This window comes from Neofelis nebulosa, chromosome 7 (genome assembly GCF_028018385.1).
Source record: "Neofelis nebulosa isolate mNeoNeb1 chromosome 7, mNeoNeb1.pri, whole genome shotgun sequence".
Taxonomy (NCBI): Eukaryota; Metazoa; Chordata; class Mammalia; order Carnivora; family Felidae; genus Neofelis; species Neofelis nebulosa.
Genome location: NC_080788.1, coordinates 137,002,656 through 137,027,817, shown reverse-complemented (window position 1 = coordinate 137,027,817; position 25,162 = coordinate 137,002,656). Strand labels below are relative to the sequence as shown.

The 25,162-nt window shown below is 57.2% G+C and overlaps 1 protein-coding gene across 4 annotated transcripts in view; it reads left to right on the top strand.

Moving 5' to 3' along the window:
* The window catches only part of ITPK1 (inositol-tetrakisphosphate 1-kinase), a 179,845-nt gene extending 155,963 nt beyond the window's left edge, over positions 1–23,882 (top strand). For 3 of the 4 annotated variants that reach the window (XM_058740110.1, XM_058740113.1, XM_058740112.1), the window contains 7 exons: positions 1,989–2,087; positions 2,444–2,484; positions 6,352–6,517; positions 11,129–11,254; positions 12,531–12,598; positions 16,975–17,137; positions 21,673–23,882. In XM_058740110.1, coding sequence (XP_058596093.1) covers positions 1,989–2,087; positions 2,444–2,484; positions 6,352–6,517; positions 11,129–11,254; positions 12,531–12,598; positions 16,975–17,137; positions 21,673–22,031 — 1,022 coding nt within the window. In that variant the 3' untranslated portion in view covers positions 22,032–23,882. The remainder of the gene's footprint in view (positions 1–1,988; positions 2,088–2,443; positions 2,485–6,351; positions 6,518–11,128; positions 11,255–12,530; positions 12,599–16,974; positions 17,138–21,672) is intronic. The other variant, XM_058740111.1, reaches the window with a different exon arrangement.
* The last annotated feature ends 1,280 nt before the right edge of the window (positions 23,883–25,162 follow it).

The following is a 25,162-nucleotide window of genomic DNA, read 5'->3' as shown; positions in this document are numbered from 1 at the left end:
CCCACCCCAGCTCTTGAGTCTAGGCTGGGGGTGCAGAAATGGGGCCTTATTTAGGTAGTGGCTTACAGCTGAGAGCCAGGACGCAGCCCCAGTACATCCCCACCCTGATTTTCCTGACTTCTCTTTTCCTGGCCTGCCCTTTGAACCTCTGTCATTGACCATCATGTGACTTGGGGCAGGCTGCCTGTTTTGGCCTCTGCCCATGGAGACACCACCACAGCAATTTGAGGATTAAAGGACTTCTGTGTTTGGAAGGCCTGCAGCACTGTCTGCCAGGGCTCAGCAGACGCTGCCCCCAGACCACCCTCCCGTGGTCCCCAAGAAGTCCTGCAACCCCTGAAATCTGCCAACACCCGACAATTTTGCGCCAGTTTGGAGCCTGGATTTGGTGGGGGGAAGGAGGGGCGGGTAGAAACATTTTTAACATGCCCTGTGTAATTCTTGGCATTCATTTTTATGAGCTATATGAGGCTGGATCTTAAACCTTGGTTTAATGTACTGACCTTAGCCAGCCAAGTAGCTAGAAGCTCCTGGAAACAAGCCACTTTGCTTGTTTACTTTTGGTTTGGTTTCCAAGTTGGGGGAGGGGGGCACCACCCCCTCACTAACGCTCGGCCTTTCCTGGCCTCTGTGCCCAGAAGTACAGGGTGGTCCCACCACCTCCTGAGGAGCTGCTGGCCTGGTCTGAGAAGGGGAGTAGACAAGAAGCAGTAATAACAAACCAGTAGTGTAATTTAGCAATCAGTAGAGAGCGTCAGAGCACCTTTGGTTATCCCACAAATAATCTGTCTTGGCCTAGCTCAGTGCCTGGCACCAGGAGCGTCCGGACAAGCAGAGCAGACCCAGCATCCAGAGCTTTTCAGAGAAACCAAACATGCCGAGAACCCACTGGATGGGCACCCCTCTGAGCCCGGGGACTCAGGAAAGGCAGGGTGTGAGAAGCTGTTGGCAGGGGGGCAAGGCCGGGGCTGGAGTGTGTCTGCAGGAGGCTGGAGAAGGGTGCGGAGTGTGCTTGAGAAAGGGAGAGAGGGAGGGAGAGAGTCAGGAGGCCAGACCTGGCAGGCAGGTGGCTGATGAGATGTGTCCTTTAGGTAGCGAGAGGGTGAGGGCCCTTGTGTCCCCAGGCACAGGAATGCTTGTGTAGCCTTGGGCATGCACTTTAATCTCCCTGACGTCAGCTTCCTTCTCAAAGGATTATTTTGCAGACTTCAGAGGTGATGCATGCAAAGTCCTCTGCACGGTGCTAGACATGTGCCAGGAGCTAAGCACGTGGCACCACTCCTGCAGTTATTGTTAAGCCGATGAGGCATACGGTGGGAGAAGCCTCTGTTGAACCAGAACAATGCTCATGGTTTGCTGAGAGAAAATCTGGGCCGCAAAACAGGATCCTCTTGTAAAGTTCTGCGGGCATAAAATGTGTATATGCCTCAGGCTGAGAAGTTTGTTGTCATAGTCTTATCTGTGAACGCGTGTGGTTCTTACTTTTTTTTGAGTCAAGTTTTACACTCCTCACATACTGGTTTTGTAATTATGGAAACGTTAGGAAATGTAATTAAGGGGGCGCCTGGGAGGCCCAGTCGGTTGAGTGTCAGACTCTTGATTTAGGCTCAGGTCGTGATCCCAGGGTCATGGGATGGAGTCCTGAGTCGGGCTCTGTACTGGGGTGGAGCCTGCTTGGGATTCTCTCTCTCGCCCTCTGCCCCTCTCCCCTGCTCACATGCACAGATGCATACATACTGCCTCTCAAATAAAAATTAAAAAAGAAAAAAGAAATGTAATTGAAGAATATGCTGCCATTACTGTCAGTGTGTGTGTGTGTGTGTGTGTGTGTGTGTGTGTGTACGCGTGCACTCGCTGCGGACTTGGGGGTGTCTGCTCAGGAGAGCAGGGCTGTGGAGCGTGGCCCTGGGGAGGTGGCTCTGTCACAGGAAGTGGGCCCAGGGGCTAGTAGGCAGGCATGCTGACGTGGGCTTCTTTGCCGTCCCCAGATGACAGGATCTGCTCGCCACCCTTCATGGAGCTCACCAGCCTGTGCGGAGACGACACCATGAGGCTCCTGGAGAAGAACGGCCTGGCATTCCCCTTCAGTGCGTACCACGCCCAGGCCCTGCTGCGCAGGCTGGCCAGGCCGCGGGCCGGGTGGGGATGGGGGGCTGTCTGTGCTCCCTGGGATGCGTGAAGGCCATGGCCACCAGGGAGGGCTTTGCAGCACTCAGCGGTCACGGGTCATCAGGTGGTGTGGGCGGCGGGTGCTCTTTTGCCGGCCTGGCAGTGTCTGTCCAGATGCCTGAGTGCAGATGCTGGCCGTTGTTGAGTCCGCGTGTCTGCTACCTCATCCCCACGGGCTGCTGGAGGGTCAAGAATTTCTCCCTGTACCGCGAGTCAGGCTTTGTGGAGAATAACCTCACTGATTTCTCTCTGCTTTTCTCTCCCTGCTCCATAGTTTGCAAAACCAGAGTGGCTCATGGCACCAACTCTCATGAGGTGAGTGGAAGCTTTGACTGCCCTGTGTCCCCATCTCCCCCTATGCCCCCACCTTTCCAGCTCACAGTGTCTCTCTGGGAGCCCGCAGGGGTCTGTGTGCCAGATCTCACACCTGCTGCTCTGGCTCCCTGTCCTGCTCCTGGTTGTGGCTTTGTGCGTGGTCTCCAGCTTCTCCCCGTGCCTGTCCTGTCCCCAGGGGCGGGATGGGTGTGCCAGGGGTCTGCCTGCCCGCCGCGAGCCCCAGCAAGTCACATCACGTCCCAGTTTGACCTGTCTGACTTTCCAACCTTTGGCTCATCAGTGTCGATAGCTCCCTGGGCACCTGCTCTGTGCCAGCCACTGCCCCAGGCCCCTCTGAGTGCTGCTCACTGGAGATGTGGTGTCCCTGCCAGCTGCTCACAGACCGGCTGGTCCTGCTGAATTTAGAAGGGAGTGGGGGAGGCAGCGGCACTCTACTTGCCAGTGTGTGGGGATTCCTCCACCCTCTCTGTCATTCCTTTATTCCCCCGTGGGCATTCCCAGCCCCACTCAGTGCCCGGGGAAGAACGCACAGGATGTGCACCCTGCCCCGGGGGGTAGAGACCGAGTCCCAGAGACATAGCACCGGTGAGATATAGTGCAGGACCATAAGCAGAGGAGGCCTTCCGGGGGTAAGGGGAGCAGGTGGCCAGGCAGGGACTCCATTGGGTTGCCCTTGCTGTCTTTGGAACCACACTGGGACATTGCCCTCAGGGCTTCCCTCCACCCCCACCCCATCGTCCGCATTTCATTCCCTTACAGGCACGGCCCGGCCTGGGGGCCTTCCTGTTTGGCACCGGGGAGGGTGCACTGGGCAGTAGACTCAGCGCCCATCCTGAGGGCCCCGTGGGGAGAGTCTGACCCAGTCAGAAGTGCTCCCCGAGACCTTAGGATGAAACCTGGACAGCTCCCCAGCAGTGCCCGGAAGCAGAGTTCCGTGGTGGTCTTTCTCCCTGGCATACATTTGTGGCGACGCTTATATGCCTATAAATAGAAAGTGTCAGGGTGATATATGGTACATGGTGTGATGGAAGCTGCTGGGCCGAGGGTGTGCCTCTGCCCGTGGGAAGGAATGTGGGGGCAGCCCCTGGAAATCGCGGCCTGCTGCAGAGGTCAGCCGCCTCGTAAGGCTGGTTGCCCTTGGGGAGCCATCCCTGCCTGGGCCTGCCTGGGCTCTGGGCCAGGGATGTGCTCCATGCCAGGCGCTGGGAGGGAGCTGGAATGCTTCAGAGCAGCCAGAGTCATGTCGCCAGAACCCACATTCCCCTCGGCACCTGCCTGCCAGCCTTCCACCTGCCCCTTCTCACTAGCACCTGGTTCCTCTGTTGGTCAGTGCCTTGCAGTTTTCTGGATGGAAGGATGACTCTAATCATCATTAGTGTGATTAGACCATCCTGATGCAGAAAAGGTCAGCCTGCAGGGAAGAAACCACTTCTGTCTTCACAAGAGAACTCTGAAATCTTGTGGACCTGGGAGCGGGTCTGGCTCTGGGCACTGCCAGCGGTGGGACTTGGGGCAGATTACCCAGCCTCTCTGAGTGTCTGCACGTGGGGATGGCATAGCGGTCGCGGGGGAATGAGGGAGTTGCCATACGTGCTGCCCTGCACCTGTCGGGTGAACTATTAGGGAACCAGCTGCTATGGAGCCTGCCGGGGCACAGGAGAAGCAGTGGGTGTTCCAGGTCCAAGTGAGTTCCCTCCTGCCAACGTATGGGGTCGGTGCCTTTGGGGGCAGCTTTCACCCCTCAGTCTTGCTGTCTGAGTCTGGCTCCAAAATGTACACATGGGTACCTCCCTGTCTCCGCCCCCCCCCCCACTTCTCCCAACCCACAGTGTGCTGTTTCAGGGAGGGGCTCCCCCAGATCGGGAACGGAGGAGCACCCAACATTGGGATCTGGAGACTCCCAGGGAGTCTGTGTGTGCTCTGGGCTGCCTGCCTCCTGGCAGGCTTCAACATCAGAGGGATGCCCCTTTGAGTGGGGTGCCCTCCATGGCATGAGCCTGGGCGTTGAGGAGCAAGGCTCTTCCCCTGTTTCATGGGGGCCTGGGGATGTTGGGTGCAGCAAGGATGGAGGACAGGTCTGTGGACGTAATTCGCTTTAAACAGAAAAGTGAGGCTTTCTTTTTTTTTTTTTTAATTTAAAAAAAATTTATTTTTTTATTTTTGAGAGAGAGCACAGTGGGGGAGAGTTAGAGAGAAAGAGAGAGGGAGACACAGAATCCAAAGCAAGGCTGGAGGCTCTGAGCTGTCAGCACAGAGCCCAATGCGAGGCCCAAACTCCCAAACTGCAAGATCATGACCTGGGCCCAAGTCGGATGCTCAACCGTCTGAACCACCCAGGCGCCCCAAAAGTGAGGCTTTCTGATTAGGGTCCTTCCTTACCTGTACTGAGGTCTACCTGAGCCCTCCCTCAGAATCCCAAGCTCAACTAAAGTCAGCTGGTTTTGGCAGACCACTCTCTTTTTATTTCCTGTTCATAGAGCTGTTTGTTTTTTGTTTTGTTTTGTTTTTAAGCCAGTGCATGCACACTGATTTGCTTGGCAGTGAAATCATCATCCTCCCCCCGCCCCCCTCCCCCCCCACCTCTTTGTTAAACCACTAAGCCAGAAGCTCAAAGTGCCCCTGAAGCATCTATCCCATGGTAGTTATTGTTGCTGTTTTACAAGTGAGGAAAATGAGCTTAGGGCGAGTCCCCTGTCAGCCCTCATGCAGCCAGGTGCTGGAGCTAGGACTTAACCCCGTGTCTGGCTCGTCTGGCTCCAGGGCCGCCTGTGGGCTTTCTCTTCCTTGTCAGAAGGCTAAGGAGACGGTCGCTGCGGCACACGCATGCACTCACATGTGCACACACATGCACACAGATGCACGCATTTTTTGTTTCTGCATGTGGCCTGCCTCTCCACTCCTGCCCTGCCCGGCTGAGCACCAGGAACGTTGGGGTGGTGCTCTGTGACAGTTGACGTCGTCATTCCTGCTCATGGTCCTGGGCATCTGGTGGCTCCTTCCTGGGGCCTTTGGGCTGCAAGGGATTAGTCATGGTCCCGGCTCTGGCAGCTGAGCCAAAGCAGAGATTTCCTCCAGCTGTGCCTCTGCCCTCCCTACCTTCGTGGCCCTACCAGATCCTCTCAGTGGGGACCTTTGTCCCCACAGGCATCGGAGTCAGAGCAGCACGTTCCCATTTCTCAAGCATCCATGTGGTTCACTGAATGTGTGAGAGGCCAAGACTTCGTGCTGGGCAGACCCAGTCCCAGCCTGGGCTCCATCACTTTCCAACCAGCCACTGAGCTGCTCGGGGCCTCAGTTTCCCCATCTGTAAAAGGTGCATGATAACAGTGCCCACCTCAGAGGTGCAGCGTGAGGACAGCACCAGGTGACTCGCATTAAGTGGTCAGAACAGGGCTGGGCATGTTCTGAGTGCTCAACCAGAGATAGCCCTTACCCTTATGCAGACTTTGACCCGAGGCCTCCCAATTCCCGATCCATTGCCTTACACTCCCTGCCTCTCCTGGATCTTTGTGGAAGAATCTCTAAGGATGTCGTAAGGATTGAATAGTATACAGCCGGGGGTCCCGTTCCCAGGATTACGGTGTGGAGTTGGGCAGTGCACAGCCAGCTCAACCCTACGTGGACAGCCTGATGGTACAGGATTTCCAAATCCCCACAGCAGGAGTGAATCGACCCCCAGGTGTTCATTCTCGAGTCTCACTCCCCTCGTCCTGGCTTGAGATTCTTCCTGGGGCGTCCTCAGTTCACAGGGATGGCTCTTGGTGCATCTGGTCAGGTGATGTGCCCCTGGGTAAGGCTGAGTAGCTGGTGGATTCTGACAGAGCTCTTGGCTCCCTGTTTCTATAGATGGCCATCGTGTTCAACCAGGAGGGCCTGAGTGCCATCCAGCCACCCTGTGTGGTCCAGAACTTCATCAACCACAATGCTGTTTTGTACAAGGTGTTTGTGGTGGGCGAGTCCTACACCGTGGTCCAGAGGCCCTCGCTGAAGAACTTCTCCGCCGGCACGTCAGGTAACCAGGCTTCCCGCCGTCGCAGGGGCCCGGCTGGGACAGGGCGTTGGCCGTCTGTCCTGCCGCACTTACCCTGCCACCCTGTGGTATTTTGGAGGGGGCAGGGATGATGTGATCTGAAGGGTGGAGGAGGTCTGCTCAGTAGTGAGAAGTCTTGGAGAACGAGGTAAAACCCCACTTCACCGGGTCACTGTAGGGGCTTCATCCTCCCGGACCACTGTAAGCTCTGGGACTCCTCCGAAAGCTCTCTGCGCCCAGGGCACTTCCTGGGGGCCCCGCAGAGATGACACGCATGAGGAACATGCTGGAATGGGTGATTGGCCCTTGAGGGAAGTGAGGGTTTGGGAAAGGGCCCCTCTGATTTTTTGAAGGCCAGAGTGCTGACCCTTTTATCATGTCTTTTTTTTTTCCAAATGGGGAGGCCCAGCGTTACTTGCTGCTTCTGCGGATGTGCGCTGCGTTAGAGGTCACACAGGGTCCAGCACTTCCTAGTTGTGGCACCTCAGGCGGTCCATGTGGGCACAGTCACCCCACCGCGTCCCCCCTTACAGGGGTGAGGACTGAGTGAGCATGTTTTGGATCCCAAGTGTCCCTCAGATGGTCACAGGGTGGTGGTGTTTTTAGGATGCTGCCATCATTTGGGGCATTTGAGGGGATCCTGTAAGGAGGCTGAGGGGCTCCACAAGCTCAGCTGTATCAATTATTTATTTATTTATTTATTTATTTATTTAGGGAGAGCGAGTGCATGAGCAGGGGAGGGGCAGAGAGAGAGAGAGAGAGAGAGAGAGAGAGAGAAATCCCAAGAGGCTCTGCACTGTCAGCACGGAGTCTGACACAGGACTCGAACCCACAAACCACAAGATCATGACCTGAGCCGAAACCCAAGAACCTGACCCTTAACCGACTGAGCCACCCAGGCGCCCTGCTCAGCTTTTTTTTTTTTTTTTAGCTACTCTCCTGACACCAGCTGATCCTTGGCCCTTTCAGAAACTGACACTAAGATACGGATTTGCTGGTGTTGGGGCTGCTCAAAAGAATGTTCTAGTGGTTCTGAAGGCATCTCTAAGGCAAGTTCCAGAAACCTTTGGAGCAGAGTAACCGTGTCTTTGAAATAAGCACAGCTTTCTAAGAGGATCCCTTGCAGGATATTTGATTGTCCTCATGTGCTGTGCTCAGGCATGCCGTGCATTTATCTCTGCAAGGGAAACCCGCCATCACCAGATGCAGTGAAATACCGGGCCGTTCTGTCTCCATCTGAGTCAACAGATGTGTCTTCTTAAAGTCCCTCCTGCTGGGATTGCCTGTCACCATCCGTTCCTGGTGGCTTTAAGCCACTCCTCTTGAATAAAGTTCAGCTGTTCATCCCCAGGACAGCTTTTTTCTTCCCATTAACGCAACACAGAGAGCAGACACTTTGAAAATGGGTGCCCGTTTTCACTTCCTTTCTGGGTGCAGGCAGCCTTCCCAGCCAGGCGGGGGGCTCCAGGACTCGAGGCTGCATTATCAGGGTTTGGGACATCCCCAAAGTCCCCCTGGTCCCAGCTCTCGCACACTGGGATGATGTAATGATGTGGGGGTGAGGGGACTAAGATCTGGAGGGGTCTTTTTGTATATGACTATATAGCAGCAGGAGGCATTCTTATAAATTGTGGGCTGGAAGAGACTATTTTTTTTAATTATGTATTTTCTCTGATTCTTAAAAAATACGTACTTTAAGTCTGTGGAAAATATATTAAGAGTAGCATACCTTACATAGCCTCCTTTCTTTTTTTCTTTTTTTATTAAAAGAATTTTTTTTTAACATTTATTCACCTTTGAGGGACAGAGCACAAGCCGGGGAGAGACAGGGAGGGAGACACAGAATCTGAAGCAGGCTCCGGGTTCTGAGCTGTCAGCACAGGACCCGATGTGGGCCTCGAACCCACTAACTGCAATATCATGACCTGAGCCGAAGTCGGACGCTTAACTGACTGAGCCATCCAGGCGCCCCTCTTTTTTTTTTATTTTTACCCAAATCCCCTCTACCTGTAAGAAATTTACTGCCACATTTCCTTCCTTTCCAGACAAAGGAAAGGAAGTTTTCTCCTTTTCCTCCCTGTTACAAAGTGCTGGGCCAGCTTCTGTCTCAGCCCTGGGAACCGTTTGCAGCCAGGCGCAGGCTCTGTGTCCTGTGTCTTGAGGATGAGGCTCCATGTTTCTGTGTCTTCTCATGACTGTGTTTCTTCTCATGACAGGTTGCCAGTTTTCCATAAAATGTAGGCTGGGGAGTAGGTAAACTCACAGAGCCAATGCAGGAATGTTTATTATGCTCAGGCAAGTTGAATAACTTTCAGCATGTCTGTCCATCCATCCCAAAGCCGATTTCATGTTTGCGGTCTTCAGGGCATCGTGCCAGGGAGCCGGCGCGGGCTTTGTTCTCTTTATGTGCGTGTTCTTTCCAGATAAGAAGCATAACTCAACAGGGGTCCTTTAAGCTGGACCAGTTGAGCAGCGGGCTCTGGGGCTCTGGCCTCTTTCCAGCCCCCACACTGGCTTTCCGGTTTCCCTTGTCCAGTGTGGCCTACAGCTTCCCCATCCACGCAAGGAGCTGTGGGATTCTTCAGGACCTGGGGGGCGGGGAGCCAGGGACACTAGCCTTCCCTCCATAACGACCGTGCTCTGTTGATTTTCAGGTGCACTTGTGGTTTTCCCTGTTAACGTCTCTGAAGTCAGGTGATGTTTAGAGCCAGTGGCGTCTTCTAGTTGCTTCTGCTGGAGTGAAAGTCAGGTTCTTACTGAGAGGGTTGGTGTTGGCTTGTGTCAGCCACTAGGAACACGTATCCTATGCCTGTCGTTCACAGTTGGGGAGATTGCTCCCCTGTCTCTACCCAGTGCCAGGACTGAGATAGGCACGTCTCTGTGTTCCCCTTTTGTGCAGTGGATTTACTTTTGTCTCCTGTACTGTGTGGACTAGTGCCTTTATTTTACCCTTCTTCCTGGGCCTTTTTTCCCTTAGGGGTACATCAAAGAATGATATCACTTGCCACATAGAGCTGGGGTCAGCAGACTTTTTCTGCAGAAGCCTAGATAGTAAATATTTCCAACTCTGTCATAATTATTTAATGCTGCCCTTGCGGCATGAAAGCAGCTGTAGACAATATGTTAGCACCTGGGCCTGGCTGTGTTCCAATAAAACTTTATTTACAAATGGCAGGCGACAGGCTAGATTTGGCTTTCAGTCTCTGGTTTGCCGATCTGTCATCTAGAGCCTCTCTAGTGTAATGGATGCCGTATTTCCTTGAGCCTGCCATGTGCCCAGCCCTGTGCCTGGTAACTGATCCAGTAGGTGACTAGATAGTCAGCCAAGTATCCTGCCCTCATGTGTTTCTATTCTAGTGGGAGAACCCACACATGCGGAAAGAAAGAATAAAAAGATGCATCGTGGCATAGATGAAGGGCTCCAGAGGAAACAGTGGGTCCTGGGACACCGCTGGGTGAGGGAGCCAGAGCTGGCCTCTCTGTGGAGCTGATACTTGTATGGGATCTAGAAGAAGATCTAGGCCTCCGTCTGCAGCACTGTGACGTGCCCCCCTCCCCAGAGACACACATGAAGAGTAAGCAAGTAAAGCTGGAGAGAGTGTGGTCCGTGCTCATAACTGCTGAGTTACTGCGGTATTTGGGGATTAAACCTGTCATTTACTCTGTCTATACATCAAGGGCCGAAAGCACCCATATTCCCCTCATTGCCTTCGCGCCCCCCGTGGGGCGCTGGTAGTGGTTCGTTACTCAGACTGTGTGTCTCAGGACTGTTCCAGACACTGGGAGTGAGTGGATGGGGTCCCACATCCAGAGTGGTCCTGTGATCGGAGTGTCAGGGCCCAGCCAGGTCTGTCTTTAGCTCCCCAAGGAGCTGGCATCGGAGGACACGTGACCCACTCTGACCCGTCTCAGCTTCCCAGTGACCCGGGCCAGGGAGTGTCTGGAAGTTGCCCACACCCCCTCTGGCCGCTGTTCAGGCCACATACAGGTGGTACTTGAGCAGAGCTCCCCCCCTTCCTCCACTGCCACTGTCATTGCTGAATAGTCCCCTGGCCTGAGCCCCCGGGTCAGAGTTAGCCCAGGAGGAGAAACAATCTCCTTGGAAAACGGTCCACGTTTTTGATTGGTGTCCCTTCCACAAGAAACTGTTGGGCGATGTGGTCTGTCCAGTCCAGGGAGTGCTGGGTATGCCTTTCTGAGTGCCCAGCTTCTTCCCTTCCTGGCAGAGTTAAGCACCATGGTGTTTCCTTGTGGCTCCTGCAGGCTTCCCAGCCTCCCTGAACTTGGCTGTGTCTACCTGCTCTGTGTGGCCCCCCTCCCCAGGCTTGCTCTGCTACCCTTGGGGACCCTCGGGGTGGGTGGGAGGCACCCTGAGCTTGGTGGGGTTGGGCCAGGCCGGGCTACAGGGCAAAAAGGTGGGCAGTGCCCGCAGAAGGCCAGAACACCTGTTGCAGCTGCTCGAGGCCCACTCTGTCCTCCGGCCCACAGGGCTTGCCACCCCTGAAGGCCCCCTCTTCTTGGCTCTCGGAGCCCAGGAGTAGAGATTGGTGGGGCTGCTTGGCACAAGTCCTGCAGGGTGTTTATTTTCCCCAGGCTCCTCCCCAGGACCGTCTCTCGTGCCCCCCGTCTGGACTGGCTCTGGTCGGAGCGGCGGGAGGACTGTCGGGCACACCGGGGCGGCAAGGGGCCTGTGTGCCCCACTAGCGGGAAGGATGCCAGGTACCTCTCAGCGCCTGCCTGCTTGGCCTCCGCCCGAATCACTTCCTCATGCATGATTGTTGCGGCGCCGTAATCCTGGAGCTGGTGGGGGTCGTTGGCAATCAGAGCGGGTGCCCCGCTGTGGCCTGGCCCCTGCACGCCATGGTGCTTCCACCAAGGCCCTTCCTGTCCTGCGCTTAGGGACCCAGGTCCCAGGGATGAGCAGTATGTCCTGAGGATGGGAGCCATAATGGCCCACTCTGGAAAGACTGAAGCAGAGGCTGCTGGGGCCACATAGGGGCTCATGGCCCAGGACATCCCCATGCCATTCTTGGTGGGGGGCACGGGGCGGTGGAGCTCGTGGTTTTGTGATTCTTGCATTTGTGTGCCCCATGCTTCCAAGTGCTCGAGAGAACGTGTGACCGACCGACCGCACTCCAGGGGGTGCACAGACAGACCAGCTGCTTGTTGCTCTCATTATTCTTGGGATCAGCCTGCCCCTCTGGGTGCCCCAATGGGACTGAGGGTGTGATGGGCGATGGCCATGGGTCAGGGAAGTATGGGGTGGGAGGAGGTGAAGCGCATTTCGGGCGGGCTGTGCCGGCTTCCAAAGCCAAACAAATTACTCTGTATGCTTTCTTGGATGGATCCTATAGCAGCCCGTGTTCTGATTTCCTATTTTTTCCCCCTAAATAGTTGGGATACAGCAGAACCCTTTATATTTGAAACACTCACGTGCCAAGTAGCAGCTTGGGCATTTCTCACGTGCTACCCTGAAAAGGAGTTCTCTGAGCAGATACCGGGAGGGGCTGGGAATACTGGATTCAATGGCATTTACTGGTCCTCCGACCTTGATTTTACTTGCCATTGACTTTGGGCCTTTGATATTCTGGTACACCGCATTTCCCGCTCACTCGGCCACCACTCCATCCCCTTTCTAGTGCCATGTCCGTAAGACACATTAGACACACTTTGGGAATGGGGCCTTGGGTGTGGGGGAAAACCAGATCTAAGATACCATAAGATCATAGCAGAGACCTCATTAAGGTCATTATTTTTGTATGGGAGGAAGGCTTGAAGCGGGAGCCCTGATCAGGCGTGTTTCCGTCCACGGGGCAGTGTCTTCTTGTCGTGGGGGCACCCGGCTCACTGGGGCCCCGGGTTGGCTGCTGTTGGACGCTGAACCCTACGGCCACCGTGGCCGTGGCTGGGGTGGTGCTGCCCCCTGGTGTCAGGTGGTGGAGTCACCATCACTGCTTTAAGCTCACTCCGGCTCCTTCTTGTCTTTGCTTTTCAGACCGCGAGTCCATCTTCTTCAACAGCCACAACGTGTCAAAGCCGGAGTCTTCATCGGTCTTGACCGCGGTATGTTCCTTCTGCCGTGTTGGCCGTGTTCCCTCCCGAGCCTGGGTGTGCACAGCGTGCTGTCGGTGGTGAGGCCCAGGCCTGAGCTCCAGCAGAGCAGGGTGGAAGGACCTTCGTCTCCCTGCCGGGGGCCGGAGACCCCTTTGCTTTGCTTGCTTCAGGCTTTCGTGCCGATGGCCATCGTAGCCACACCCGTTTACCACTAGTTTCCTCCCAGTGGAAGCTTTTCTAACTCTTCTCCCAGAATGAGGACTCCCTCCCCTGACACATCCCTGGCCCCTCCCACCCCCCCGCCCCATGTCACTGATACTGTGGAGACCTGCTGCCTTTTTCCTGATTTAAGAAAAGGGGTGGGAGGCGACACCATCTCGGCTTCCTTTTTCTTTCCTTGTCCACGTGAATCCAGTAAGCGTTGTCAAGGGCCTGCTGCTACTTCTGTGGGGGCAGGAGGGCTCGCTCGGGGCGACCGTTCCGTGAACGTCCCCGTGTGTCAGGAGCCATCCTAGACACCGCAGGGCATCACAGCCAGGTCTGGACACAGCCTTGCGGGAGCAGGGCGGACAGCTCCATTTTCCCGGGCGGGGAGGCTAATGTTCGGCGAGGTTGAGGAACTTCTCCAAACTCACAGGACTGTTCACTCAGGGGCCAAGCTAGGGTATGACCCCGGATTGGTCTGATTCCAAAGCTGGGTCTTTGGGGAATTTAGGGCTTCTTATCACACTGGTATGTGCAAAGCAGTCTTTACCCAGAGCAGAGAGTTAGAAATTGCCATGGGGCAGCTTCTTAATATTTATTTATTTTTGAGAGGGAGAGAGAGGGGGAAGGAGGGAGGGAGGAAGGGCAGAGGGAGAGGGAGCCACAGAATGTGAAGCAGGCTCCAGGCTCCGAGCTGTCAGCACAGAGCCTGCTGTGGGGCTCAAACCCACAAACCGTGAGATCATGACCTGAGCTGAAGTCGGCCGTGGGGCAGCTTCTGCCATCCCTCCCAAGTCCAGCAAGCCAGCGGCCTCTGCTGTTGCTTCCCCTGACCTTGGAGCCCTGTGCCTCATCTCCTGCTCTGAGTCATGGCCATCCCGGCTAATCCGGGAGGATCTGCCTGTGTCCTGGGATGTTCTCACCGACAACATCCACGATAGGCCCCTGCCCCTGGGCCTCACACCCCCACTTCCTGTGTTGGGGGCATGCACTTGCCTACTACCTCCTGCCCCCCTGCTCCAGGCCACATGTTCGTTTTTTGTTTGTGTCTGGTTCCTCTGAGGAGCCGGCAGCGTGCAGAGGGTTTTACAGAGCATAGGTGTGGACAGGGACCTGGAGGGAGCACCAGTGTCCCTCCAGATGCTGATAGGTGTTCCCCAGGAACAAGTTCCATGTTCTCCAAGGAAGCTTAGAGAACAACCAGATTTTAAACAGAACCCCACAGCGCCTGTCTGTGTGCACTGTAAAAAGATGGAAAAAGCTGTTTTGTGCAAGAAAAGACTTTCTGGTCTCCCAGCCCTCGGAGACTTTGGGCTGGTGCAGTTCCTCGGGACTCGTTCCTGAAAGGCTCTCAGACCTTGTTTGGCTGGTGGCTCTGGGCAGGGGTGGCATTCCACGGACTTGTGGGAAGCTGTCCCTGCCAGTCCCAGTGTGGCTCTTGTGGCACCTGGGGCTGTTAATTGAGGCCAGCGGGTCCCAGGTAACCTTGGGTAATCACCTGTCTGTTGCTCGGCCTGTGTCTTCATCTGTGGGCTGGGAAAGCTTAGAGACACTTCTGAGCCTCCTCTCCACCTGTGCTCCACCATCACCTCCTTCCCCTCAGCTCGTGACTGCTCTTCAGGAAGCCCCCAGAAGTGACACCATGTGAAACTAGACAGGGGAATGGCACTCAGCCATACCCTTCCTGTTCAAGATGCAAGCCCCTCCTGCACACCCACAGGCCAGCCTGACACAGTTTGACTCCAGACTCGCCTCCTAGCTTCCTCCCTCCCACCATCAGGGCCTCATGCAGGAAGCCTTGTCCTGGCCTTGAAGCCCTACCTCCCTCCCTGGCTGGAGGCCCTTGAGGGTGAACCCGACTCCCACACCCAACTTACAGGCCCCCAGACACTGCTACATAAGAGTGTGGACACTGACAAGATTGGCTGGCGTCACCCCCAAGCTCCACAACATTTTGGCCGTGTGGCCTGGGAATCGCATTGTCGTCTCTCTGAGCCTCTGTTTCCCCATCCTGCCGCGCAGGGCGGTCATGGGATTCGGGGAGTTACTGGATGCAGAGCGCCCAGACGTGCGCCGGAGTGTGCCGGAAGCACTCAGCCCACCATGCTGGGGGAGGAGGGTGATCGTGGTGATCCAGAGGGCCACCCCTCACCTCCTGTGTTGCCTCCCCATTCCCCATAACATCACTGTAGCCTTCGCACTTACAACCCAGGGGCAGGATTTCCGTGCCTTTATCTTGTCCTGGGATGGCTAGTTAGTTTAATGTAATCAAACAGCTTCGGGAGGATTTCTGAGATGCCTTGGCTGAGCTGGGAAAGTGCTTTTGTAAACAGTGTGTTAATACGGCAGCCGTACCCCACCCCCCTTGCTGGTGGACCTGTGCTGCAAGCCTTAAACCTTAGCTTCTCAGATCCTACGTCCCGTGGTGCAGGTGTTTTTATTACCTCATTTATTGGAGTGAGAAAACAAGACCCAGAAGCGTACATTACGGCTCAGGGCGTGCGGGAGGGAATGGGCTGTGCCATGGTGTCTGCCTGGCTCCCTCTGACCTGGGGAGGACCTGGGGCCACAGATCCCATGGCTGAGCTGCCTCGATGCGCTGAGCCTCTGACTGGCGAAAGGGAGCACAAAATGGGGGATACCTGCCCAGGCTTGGGTGGGTGCTAAGTGACAAGGGCTTGTCGCAGGCAGTCTGGCACTGGCCCGTTAGAAAGTATTTCCTCTGATAGCACACCAAGGCAGCAGGGTCGTGGGTTTGAGGGGCCCCGCCAGTTGTGCAGAGCCCGCGGGCGTGGCTTCACAGGGGACCACTGATGGTGCCCGCCGTGGGCTCCTCACTCGGGGCATGTGTGCAAGCTCCCCATCGGCCGTTGTAGCTACCTGTGCCGGGGTAAGGGCCATTTGTCCTTGGTGCCCAGGGCTCTGTCCCCAGCCCTCCTGACTCAGCTTCACTTTTTTTTTTTTTTAAATGGGGTGAAATTCACATAACATACAACATAGCCATTTTAAGGTAATAATTTAGTAACGTTTTCTGCATTCTCCATGTTGTGCCTATCACCACCTCTGCCAAGTTCCGAGACATTTTCGTCACCTCAGAGGAAAACTCTGTACCTATGAAGCATTTCTGCCACCTTCCCTCTTCTTCCCAACCCCCACCACCACTAGTCTGCTTTTCATCTCCACGGACTTGCCTGTTCTGGACCTTTCGTGTTAACCTGTAAATATTAATGTGTAACCCATCGTGTTGGGCTTCTCACACTTTGCCTGACGTCTTCAGGGTTCACCCACGCCATACCATTGTATGGCTGAATAATGTTCCATTGTGTGGGTAACACAGTCTGTTGATCCCACGTTTTGATGGGCGCTTCGGTTGGTTTCCTTCCATTTTTGGCCGATGCTCTGAACATTGGGTTACAACTACCTGTTTTCAGTCTTTTGGTTACACATACCCAGGAGTGGAAGTGCTGGTCACGTGGTAATTCTGTGTTAAAAGTTTTTGATCCAGCATCAACTTTATTTCTGACGGATCACTCACCCTTCTTCCTCTTTGGCTTCAGTATTTATTGAGCACCTCCTGTAACCTTCTCCTGACTCAGAGGTCACACAGTGCTATCCCTGCTCTAGAATGCAAGGGTAGCACCTCCTCCCAGGGAGGCAGACACTGTTCCCACCACATCAGGGACCTCCCCATGCGGAGGATAGGGACCTCGTTGGTCCTGTTTGAGCAAACTGAGGCACAGTGAGGCCAAGTACTTCTCCCTAGGACCACAGAGCTAGAAAGTCACTGTCAGGATTCAAATCCATGTTCCCTCGATCCCACACACTTCTCAAGGTTCCCCTTCCTCTGTGGCCCTTCTAGGGGCCGAGCTTGAGCCCGTGAAAATCTGTGTGGCTGTCCCAGGCTGGCTGGGACAAGAGCAGAGGACGATTGGGGTGGGGCAGTCCTCCCAGCTTGTTACAGGGACTAGAGGGGTCACGCACACTGTATACTTCGCTCCTGCCCAACTGGTGGGACGTGGGAAGTGGCCATGTGAGTGCAACTCACCAGGGGTCTGTCCTGCCTCCTTGCCTGATGGTAATGCCAGGCTTGGGGCACCTGAGGCAGGGTCTCTGTGTCTGGCGTGGCATTGCACCTCCCCACTGTGGCCTGACTTGACTTGCATGTGTGTATATGTTGGCAGCTGGACAAGATCGAGGGCGTGTTTGAGCGGCCGAGTGACGAGGTCATCCGGGAGCTGTCCCGGGCCCTTCGGCAGGCGCTGGGTGTGTCGCTCTTTGGGATCGACATCATCATCAATAACCAGACGGGGCAGCACGCTGTTATCGACATCAACGCCTTCCCAGGTGAGCGGTGGGGCCACCTTTATCCGTCCGTACACTGGTGTCCTTGGGTAATGGGGCGGTTGGGCCCGGCTGATCAGCTTCCTCCCTCCCTGCTGGTAGGGCCTGGGATAAATGTGGTCCCGCTAAGCCTCAGCCGCACCTGCAAAATGGGTTTATGGTATGTGGTGAAGTTGGCAAACAAGGTCGGTGCATCCAGCCAGGGTGAACACTGGGCGCTTAGCGGGCCCGCACTAAACCCATTCTTTGACCTTCCTCACTGACCCTGTGCCATCAGTGTTAGCCTTTGTTGGCGGTACCTCAGCTACTCTGTTGGGCTTGTAGATTTCGAGACCTGAAAGGACCCCAGAGAGAGTACGTCCTCCACAGTTTATGTGCAGGGAGTCGACTTTCCCAGGGAGGGAGAAATTACCGCACGCCACAGTACTGGTTGGTGGCGGGGCCGTGCTCCTGCCCCCACCCTGAACTGTAGTGCCGGGGACGGGCCTTGGAGCCGGCCAGCTCCCCGTGGCAACGGCGCCTGCTCCCTGCCGTCTGCCAGGGCCCTGAGGCAGGCAGCATGTGCTGGGGCCCTCAGGGCTGCTGGCACAGCCTGGCTCCCCCGTGCTCCTCTCTTCTTGGTGGGACATAGCACCCGGAGAACCTTCAGTGGGGCTGTTAGCCTACAAGGATGATGGCCGTGACGTCCCCAGCTGACTTTCCCCGGAATGAGCCCACTCTGCCTGGGGGCACCCTGAGGCGGACTCGTCCACCCTCCCAGCTGGCTTTGATTCTCACCTTTATTAAGTAGCAGCGGTGGAGGTAAAGCCACTCACTGCTCAGTGGGTATAAAAACATTCAGGAAACGATTCGTACCTTAGGGAGGTTAGCATCTCCAGGGAGAGCCCATGCGTGGCACGCAGGGACTGCTCAGGGGTGTCTGCAAGGTGTGAGACAAGACCTCATGTGCGGGGTGCAGAGCGTGACTTCAGGCTGTGCAGCTCCTGGGCGTCAGGCTGGGGGCCTGACATGTGTCCCCTTGCACTCCTCAGGCCCCACCACCATTACAAGTCATAGCCAGGGAAACCGAGGCTGGGAGGACACCACTGGCTCCTTAAGTCATTCAGTTGACTTTTATCGAGGGCCTACTGTGTGTCCCAGCTGGTCATCTAGTAACAGACATGCAGGGCAGGTACAGCGTGACCATGATGGCCAGAGCCCTTCCTTCAGAGGACAGGAGGTGCCCAGGGGCTCCTTCTTGAGGTGGTGGCATTGGAGCAGAGCCCGGCAAGGAGGGAAGGAGCTACCCCCCAAGGGCTCTGGAGGGGACCGCGACAAGGAGGGCCAGAGATGAGCCTGCCCTATGCCATGGTGAGAATGCAGGCTTTCGCTCTGAGCTGGACCAGAGCGGCTGACTGAGGCCAGCATTCCTTTATAAAAACTCAGGCCTGTTAGGACAATGGCCTGTGTTCCTCCAGTCACCCTGGGCGCAGCCTGAATGGAGACTTGGGTGTTGCCGGAGGTGGGGTTTTCACGAGGAAGTGACGGAATGAATGAGAGAGATCAAGGGAATACAGGGCGTGTCAAGGGAACAATTACAATGAATCAGAGGATCTAAACCCGGGAGGACATGGGGGGGCTGGCAGAGAGGTAGCCGAGTCAGCAGGTTGGTGGGACGAGGAGGGAGCAGTGCCGGGCTGTTGGGGCAGAAGTTCCAGAAGGATGGAGATGGGAGGTGGTGAGAGCATGAAGCTCTGCCCTTGAGCTTCGGCTTTGTGCAAGGTCCTGAGTCAGCCCCCTCTCAACATGGGCAGTTTGGACTGGGTGTCACGAGGGCGTCCTCTTATGCTCAGGAGGGACCGTGATTGTGAGCCCAGATGGCCGGGAGGCTTCTGTCCGAGAGAAGGGCCGCCCAGATGGGGCCAGGCATAGAGGTGGGGGCTGAGGCAGCCGGAACGATGGGCCGAGTCCAGCAGACGCTGCCTGAGGGAACCTGATGCTGGGGGAAAGCCGGGGGAGCCTAGGGCAGGCCGTGTCCGGGAGACAGCTGCTCCCCGGCCTCTCCCGGCTTGTTCTGCAAGCCTGGGTCTGGAGCACTCGTGGACCCGACCTGAAGAGTACGTTCCTGGGGAGGTTGCATTGGGGCCCTGAGTGTTCAGTAGCCCCCTGTCGAAGGGGCCGCGTGCTGGGCTCTGGGAACTAGTAACAGCAGTAGCTGCGGGTGCTGTTGACACGCTTACACAGCAGGCCTGCTCGGAGAGCTTTACTCCCATTTTGTCCACGCAATAGCATGGCGTGCAGTGAGCTGCCAAGATCTCCCTTTACCCCGTGGAGACATGGAGGTAGGGGCTGTGTGTCTTGTCCAAGCCACGTGGCTGAGACTGGAGCCCTCCCCTCCCTGACCTGTCAGCCGAAGCCGTGGGTTCCGATCTTGGCCCTGCCCTTCCAGGCTGCGATGGGACAGGTCATCCGGGGGCGGGGGTTGTTCTCAGCGTTCCCTTCTGCGCAGCGGGAGCAGTGATTCGCCCCACACGGAGACCGAGGAGATGATGTCGGCACGGTGCCCGGCCCTGAGCTGGCGCCCCGCGGTGCTGGCTCAGCTCAGTCTGCTCTCCCCAGGCATCGGGAGCTGGCTGCCTGGCTGCCGGCCAGTTCGGGCCGACCCGAGGGGCCTCCCCGGCCTCCAGTTCAGCTTCAGGCCTCCACACCACCCCAGGAAGCCTCAGGAAGCACGTATGTCCTGCCCTGGGCCTTGTCTGGGGGCCTCAGAACAGGACTGCGTCTGTTCCCCGGTGTGGGCCTGACTCGGTTCTCAGCTCTGCTCCCTCTGCTCGTATCCCTACCCTGGAAGCCCGGCAGCCCGCCTGCTGGTTGTCCCTTAGGGGCCTGGCCTGGCCTGGCCTGGCCTGGCCTGCCTTTCGGCCCTGTGGCTGGAAGAAGCCCCCCCTGTCCTCGGTGGACCGCCCAGGACCACATGATAGTCAAGGCACAGATGGCACCAAAGGGCCTGGTTGAGGTCCTGGCACTGCCACTTGGGAGCTTTGTATCCTCTGTAAAATGAGGGTGGCCCCGGGCCCCACTCCCCAGGGACTGCGAGGGACATGCAGCACGCGGCCTGGGGGCCAGCACTTCCTAGGCCTGGGTGAACACCAGCCGTGGGCCCCATCACTGTCTCCATCCGCACCATGAGCCGTCACGCGTCTGTCTGCCTGTGGAAGGGGTCAGTCACTTCTCTCTCCGTGCCTCTGTCTCCTCATCTGTAAAACGGGAACAGCGTTGTGAGGAGGGAGTAAGGGCACATGAATGCACCGTGCATGCCAGCCATTGTACGTGTTTTTAGTTTTGCCGTGGGCATCTCTGCTTCCCCTTCTCGGCCTCGGGCCCGCGATCGTCGACGAATGCCTCCGCCGCCCGGCCCCGGATGGGCTCTTTTGTGACAGGTGGTGCGCCTGCCCTCCTCGCCCAGCCTGTGCCCACGCGGCGAGGCCCATCCTGGAGGATGTGTGAGGGTCCCGGTGACCTCTGAGCGGTGGTGGAGGTCGTCCTGGTGGAGGGAGAAGCCGTGCAGGGTGTGAGCAGTGCCTGGAGCCCCTCGCAGAGTGGGCACCTATTTCTGTCCTGTTCCTGGAGCTGTGTGCCCAGTTCTCATGCCTCCACGCTGGATCGGGGAGGTGGGGGTGGCGGACAGGGTACTCATGTTGAATTTCTTTCAATGCAGTTTTTGGGGCAGTTAGCAAAACTTCCTTGGCCTAGATGGGAAACCTGCTTGGTGGGTGGCGCCCAAGGATTTGTTTGCCGACATTTGCCTTCGTGTCTGTGTTGGGAAACGTGGGCCGTGGGCAGGCCCTGGCGGTTTCTGTTCGGGAACCCCAGGCCCTGCTTTGTTAGAGGCACAGGTGTAGGTGGGCAGTGGCCCTGCTGGGGGCACCCGGTCTCCACCCCTTGGCTTTGATGCTCAGAGCACATGGCACAGAGGGCCTCCCGGCAGGTATTTTGGGGGTGAGAAGGCAACAGACTCTGTTCCAGGGGTAGCCGCTCTGGATCAGGGGTCTCCCCGGGCATGCCCGCAACAGCCTCCTCCCCCCGCCCCCGAGACCTCTCAGTTGACACAGGAGGAAGCTGAGGCTGGGCCGTGTGGTGTGGATGGCTGTTTATGATTTAGGACGGGAGGAGTGGGCCTTCGGTATTGCCACGTCCTTCCATGCCACGTCCCGCCACGTGCATCTTGGCACATTTGGAGCGGTGATTAAACGAGACCCTGAAACTGTACCTGAGAGGGACAGGGTATGGGGCGTTTGCCTGTCTGCTGGAGCGCCAAGGACCTCACACCCTGGGGACGGCCGAATTCAAGGGCTAGCCCGCCCACACCCAGCTTTGAGTCTAGGCTTGATGGCTTCCATCTGTCCCGTTACTTAACTGAGCCTCGGTTTTCTCTCCGTCTTGAGAGCGCCCACCTTGAGTCCAGGAGCCCCATAGTCCACCTGTGCCCCGCTCTCCCTGCTGCCCGTCTCCACCCCAGCCTGGCTCAACGCCCTGTGCTGTCTCTTTCCTGCCCACAGGCTATGAGGGCGTCAGCGAGTTCTTCACAGACCTCCTGAACCACGTGGCCACCGTCCTGCAGGGCCAGAGTGCAGCCGCGGCAGCCGCGGGGGACGTGGCCCCACTGAGGCACAGCAGGCTCCTGGCGGAGCAGGCGGGCAGCCTGGCGGGCGAGCGGACGTGCAGCGCCAGCCCGGGCTGCTGCAGCAGCATGATGGGCCAGGACCCACCCTGGGCGTCGGAGGCCGATGCGGGCGGCGTGGGCACGGGCAGCACCGCCAAGCTGCCCCACCAGAGACTCGGTTGCACCGCGGCGGTATCTCCCAGCTTCCAGCAGCACTGCGTGGCCTCACTGGCCACTAGGGCCTCCTCCCAGTAGCCACGGAGCCCAGGACCTGGAGGGCGGCACGGGCCGCAGAGTGCACCTGCTGGGCAAGCAGCTCCCAGCAGTGACGCTCCTACTAAGAATTCCCAGTGATCTGATTCTTTTTTTTGTTTTTTAATTTTTAACCTGATTTTCTGATGTCATGATCTAAACAAGGGGTGGTGGGGGTGGGGGGAGATGGAAGAGAACCCCAAGTGGCCCAGCCTCGGGGAAGATGCCTGATACCTGCTGTGCAGATGTCTTCACTGGGTTTACACTTGCTGTGTCTTCAACACTAGGTCTGAATGTGAGGTAGGGTGTGCGTGTGCACGTGTGGCTGCTGTGCGTGTGCACATCCACGTCTGTTCGTCTCGATGGCTGCTGTGGACCAGGCCTAGGGGACCCTGGAGGGGGGCCGTCCCGGGTCAGGCTTTTGGCCGCTGAACAGAGTGAGTGAGAGGTTCCTCATCTCTCGCTTTCCTCCAAGCCCCTCGCACCCAGGCCTGGCCCCCTCACTGTTCCCCTCCTGCTGGCGGCCTCCACAGCTTTGTGAGGAATGGGGCTTAAAGCCCCAAGCAGGTGTACGGGTGTCCCTCTGAAGAGCCAGAGGAAGCCAGAGGCACACCTACTGTTTCCTTGGGGGGGCTTCGTGCAGGGGGTCTGGGCTGTGGTCCGCCTGTTGCCCACTCACAGAAAGGAAGAAGGAAGCTTCCTGGGGGCGGCTAAGGTCCCGAGTTGGCCTCTACTCTCCACGTCCAGCTCCCTGGAGTCCGCCAGGCCCTTCAACTTGTGTCCCATGCGGCCCTGCAAGGGGGCCTCCCACCCTGGCCAAGCGCCGCTCCCCAGGACCCCGGAGGAGGCTGCCTGGTCGGGAGCCCTCGGGCTGATCTTGCGTGTGCCAAGGATCTGTGCCGTGACTGTGGACAGATCATCCCAGGAGTTGCTGGGCCTCCGTGTCCTTGTCTCTGATGAGCCGTTGAGACCAGAGACCTCTGAAGGGCAGGCTTGGTGCCCTACACCCTGCAGTGCAGTCTGCCTCTCTGAGAAGTCAGCCCAATGAGCCTCCCCTCGGCCTCGAGGTGATTTGGGGCCTCTTCCCCCGGCCAGGTGGGGGGGGGGGGTGCTGCCTGTACGCTTCACATCTTTTCGCACCGCCCAGCAGGCCCGCCCCACCCTTCCTGCACCCACTGCAAGCCCCAAGCACAGAGCCAGCCAAGTGTGAGGGGAGCTGCAGCCCCAGAGGTGAGGAAGCAGTTACCCCTCCTCCGTGAGAGTCCCGCCGGCCCCTGACGGCAGCTTACGCCACCGGCTGACCACTCCGCTCCCCGCCGTGCAGGCGGGCAGACCGTCCCGCCCCTCTGCAAAGAAGGGGGCCGGTGAGGGGCTTTGCCAGTCCTGGGACAACGTGAACCTGGGCAAAATGCATAGGACCCCCTGAGCATGATCTTGTGTCCTGAGACATCCATTCACGTTGAGAAAGTGGGAAAGGCGTCCAGGCTGTCGTGCACGGTCCAATGAGGATGGCCCTAGAGAGGCTGCTGAACTGGGCACTCAGAGGTACCTTCGGGCCCGGCTCAGCAGGGGCGTGGGGGTCACCCACCTTTGGGAAAGGAAGGACTGGGTGGGGGCCGCCCTCAAGCTGCACTGGGCCTAGGGCGAGGACAGGTGCTGTTGGGACTGCCCGGCTGCCCTGGAAAGGAGGGCCCACCGACTAACTGCGTTTACACGACTTGAGTGTTGAACCCCGATTATAATGTCTGTACAGCGCCTTTCCTAGTCCATCCCTGAGCCCCGGGGAAGCAGGAAAGTGTGGCTGGCCTCTTGCACTGCTTTGTCTCCAAAATAAACTACTGAAATCGAACTGCATTTCACATGTGTTTACAAATGCTGTTGAAAGCTCATGCCATTCTCCTCGTCTCTTAATAAAACAGCTTTACCTTCTTAAATGAAATTCCAATCCCGATCTGTCTCAGGAACAGGTGGTGGGGGGGGGGTGCAGTGTGACCCCCGATGCCGGGCTGGGGCCTCTGGCCATATCGTGTTCCTGGGTAACTTACGTCATCCCCCAGGGTCACACGTGCTCAGGTCCAGAGCCCAGATATCAAGTAACTGTTCCCCACTGACCTCGATGCGGGTGGCAGGCAAGGTGACCGGTTTTTCTGGAAGCAGAAGCCGAGGGGTGGAGTCTCATTTCGTAAGGACCTGGGAGCAGCAGGTGGTGGGAGAGGGAAAGACCCTGCCTGGCAGCAGGCATCTTATCTTCCCTGCATCGCCCCTGTTCAGCGAACACTGGCCACCCCTGATGTAGGGGTTTCAGGAGCACAGACAAGGAGAGGGGCCATCACCCCCTCATCAGTGGTGATGAGGCACCAACCAGCGACCTCCACTCCCAGGGTCACTTGGGTGCACACTGACTTTTTTGGGTGCCAGGACACACTCTCCGTAGAGTTGATTTCCCCTCAGGCCTTGTGGTTTCCACATCAGGGAAAGACAGATCCACTAAAATGCCACGTCTTCCTTGGCCCCTTAGCAGTATCTCCCCCCAAAGGCTTGGTGGTACTCCCTCTGGGTCAGAGGCTCTGGAACCTTCCTTGCAGGGCCCCTGGGAAGGGTCTGCTGTGGTGTGTGCATGTGTAGCCCCTAGAGTTGGCCCTGCCAGGATCATGGGGGCAGTTAGGACTCTGATTCCCAAGCCTCTGTTTGCCAGTTGGTGGGCATGTTGGGGTCTGTGGCCCTCAGCACCTGTCTTGGTGGTGTTCAGTGGCCGGGGCTCCCGGAGGCACTCCTGATTTCAAGGGCTCCAGGAGCAAGTACCAGGGCCATATTTTGGCTAGGGCCATGGGTAAGTGCAGAGGGTCAGTTGCAAGGTCTCTGCCCTGGACAGCCTGTAACAGAGACCTTGGGCCAGGTTCTGCTTGCGGATGCTTTGTCCAACGATGTGATTCCACAGACGTTAGGCTCCACTTGAGTGCAGGCCCTTGATGTCTGTCGTCTTCAAGAGGGCCCAGCAGAGTCTCCTGGTGTAGCATCCTTGCCATTGGCATTCATGGAAGCGTCTAGGTTTGCGGCCCACAGTGGGTCGGGCTGGGCCTGAAGACACCCGGCACGGCCTGGACGCCTCGAACACCCAAGGAGTTGTGTGGTGT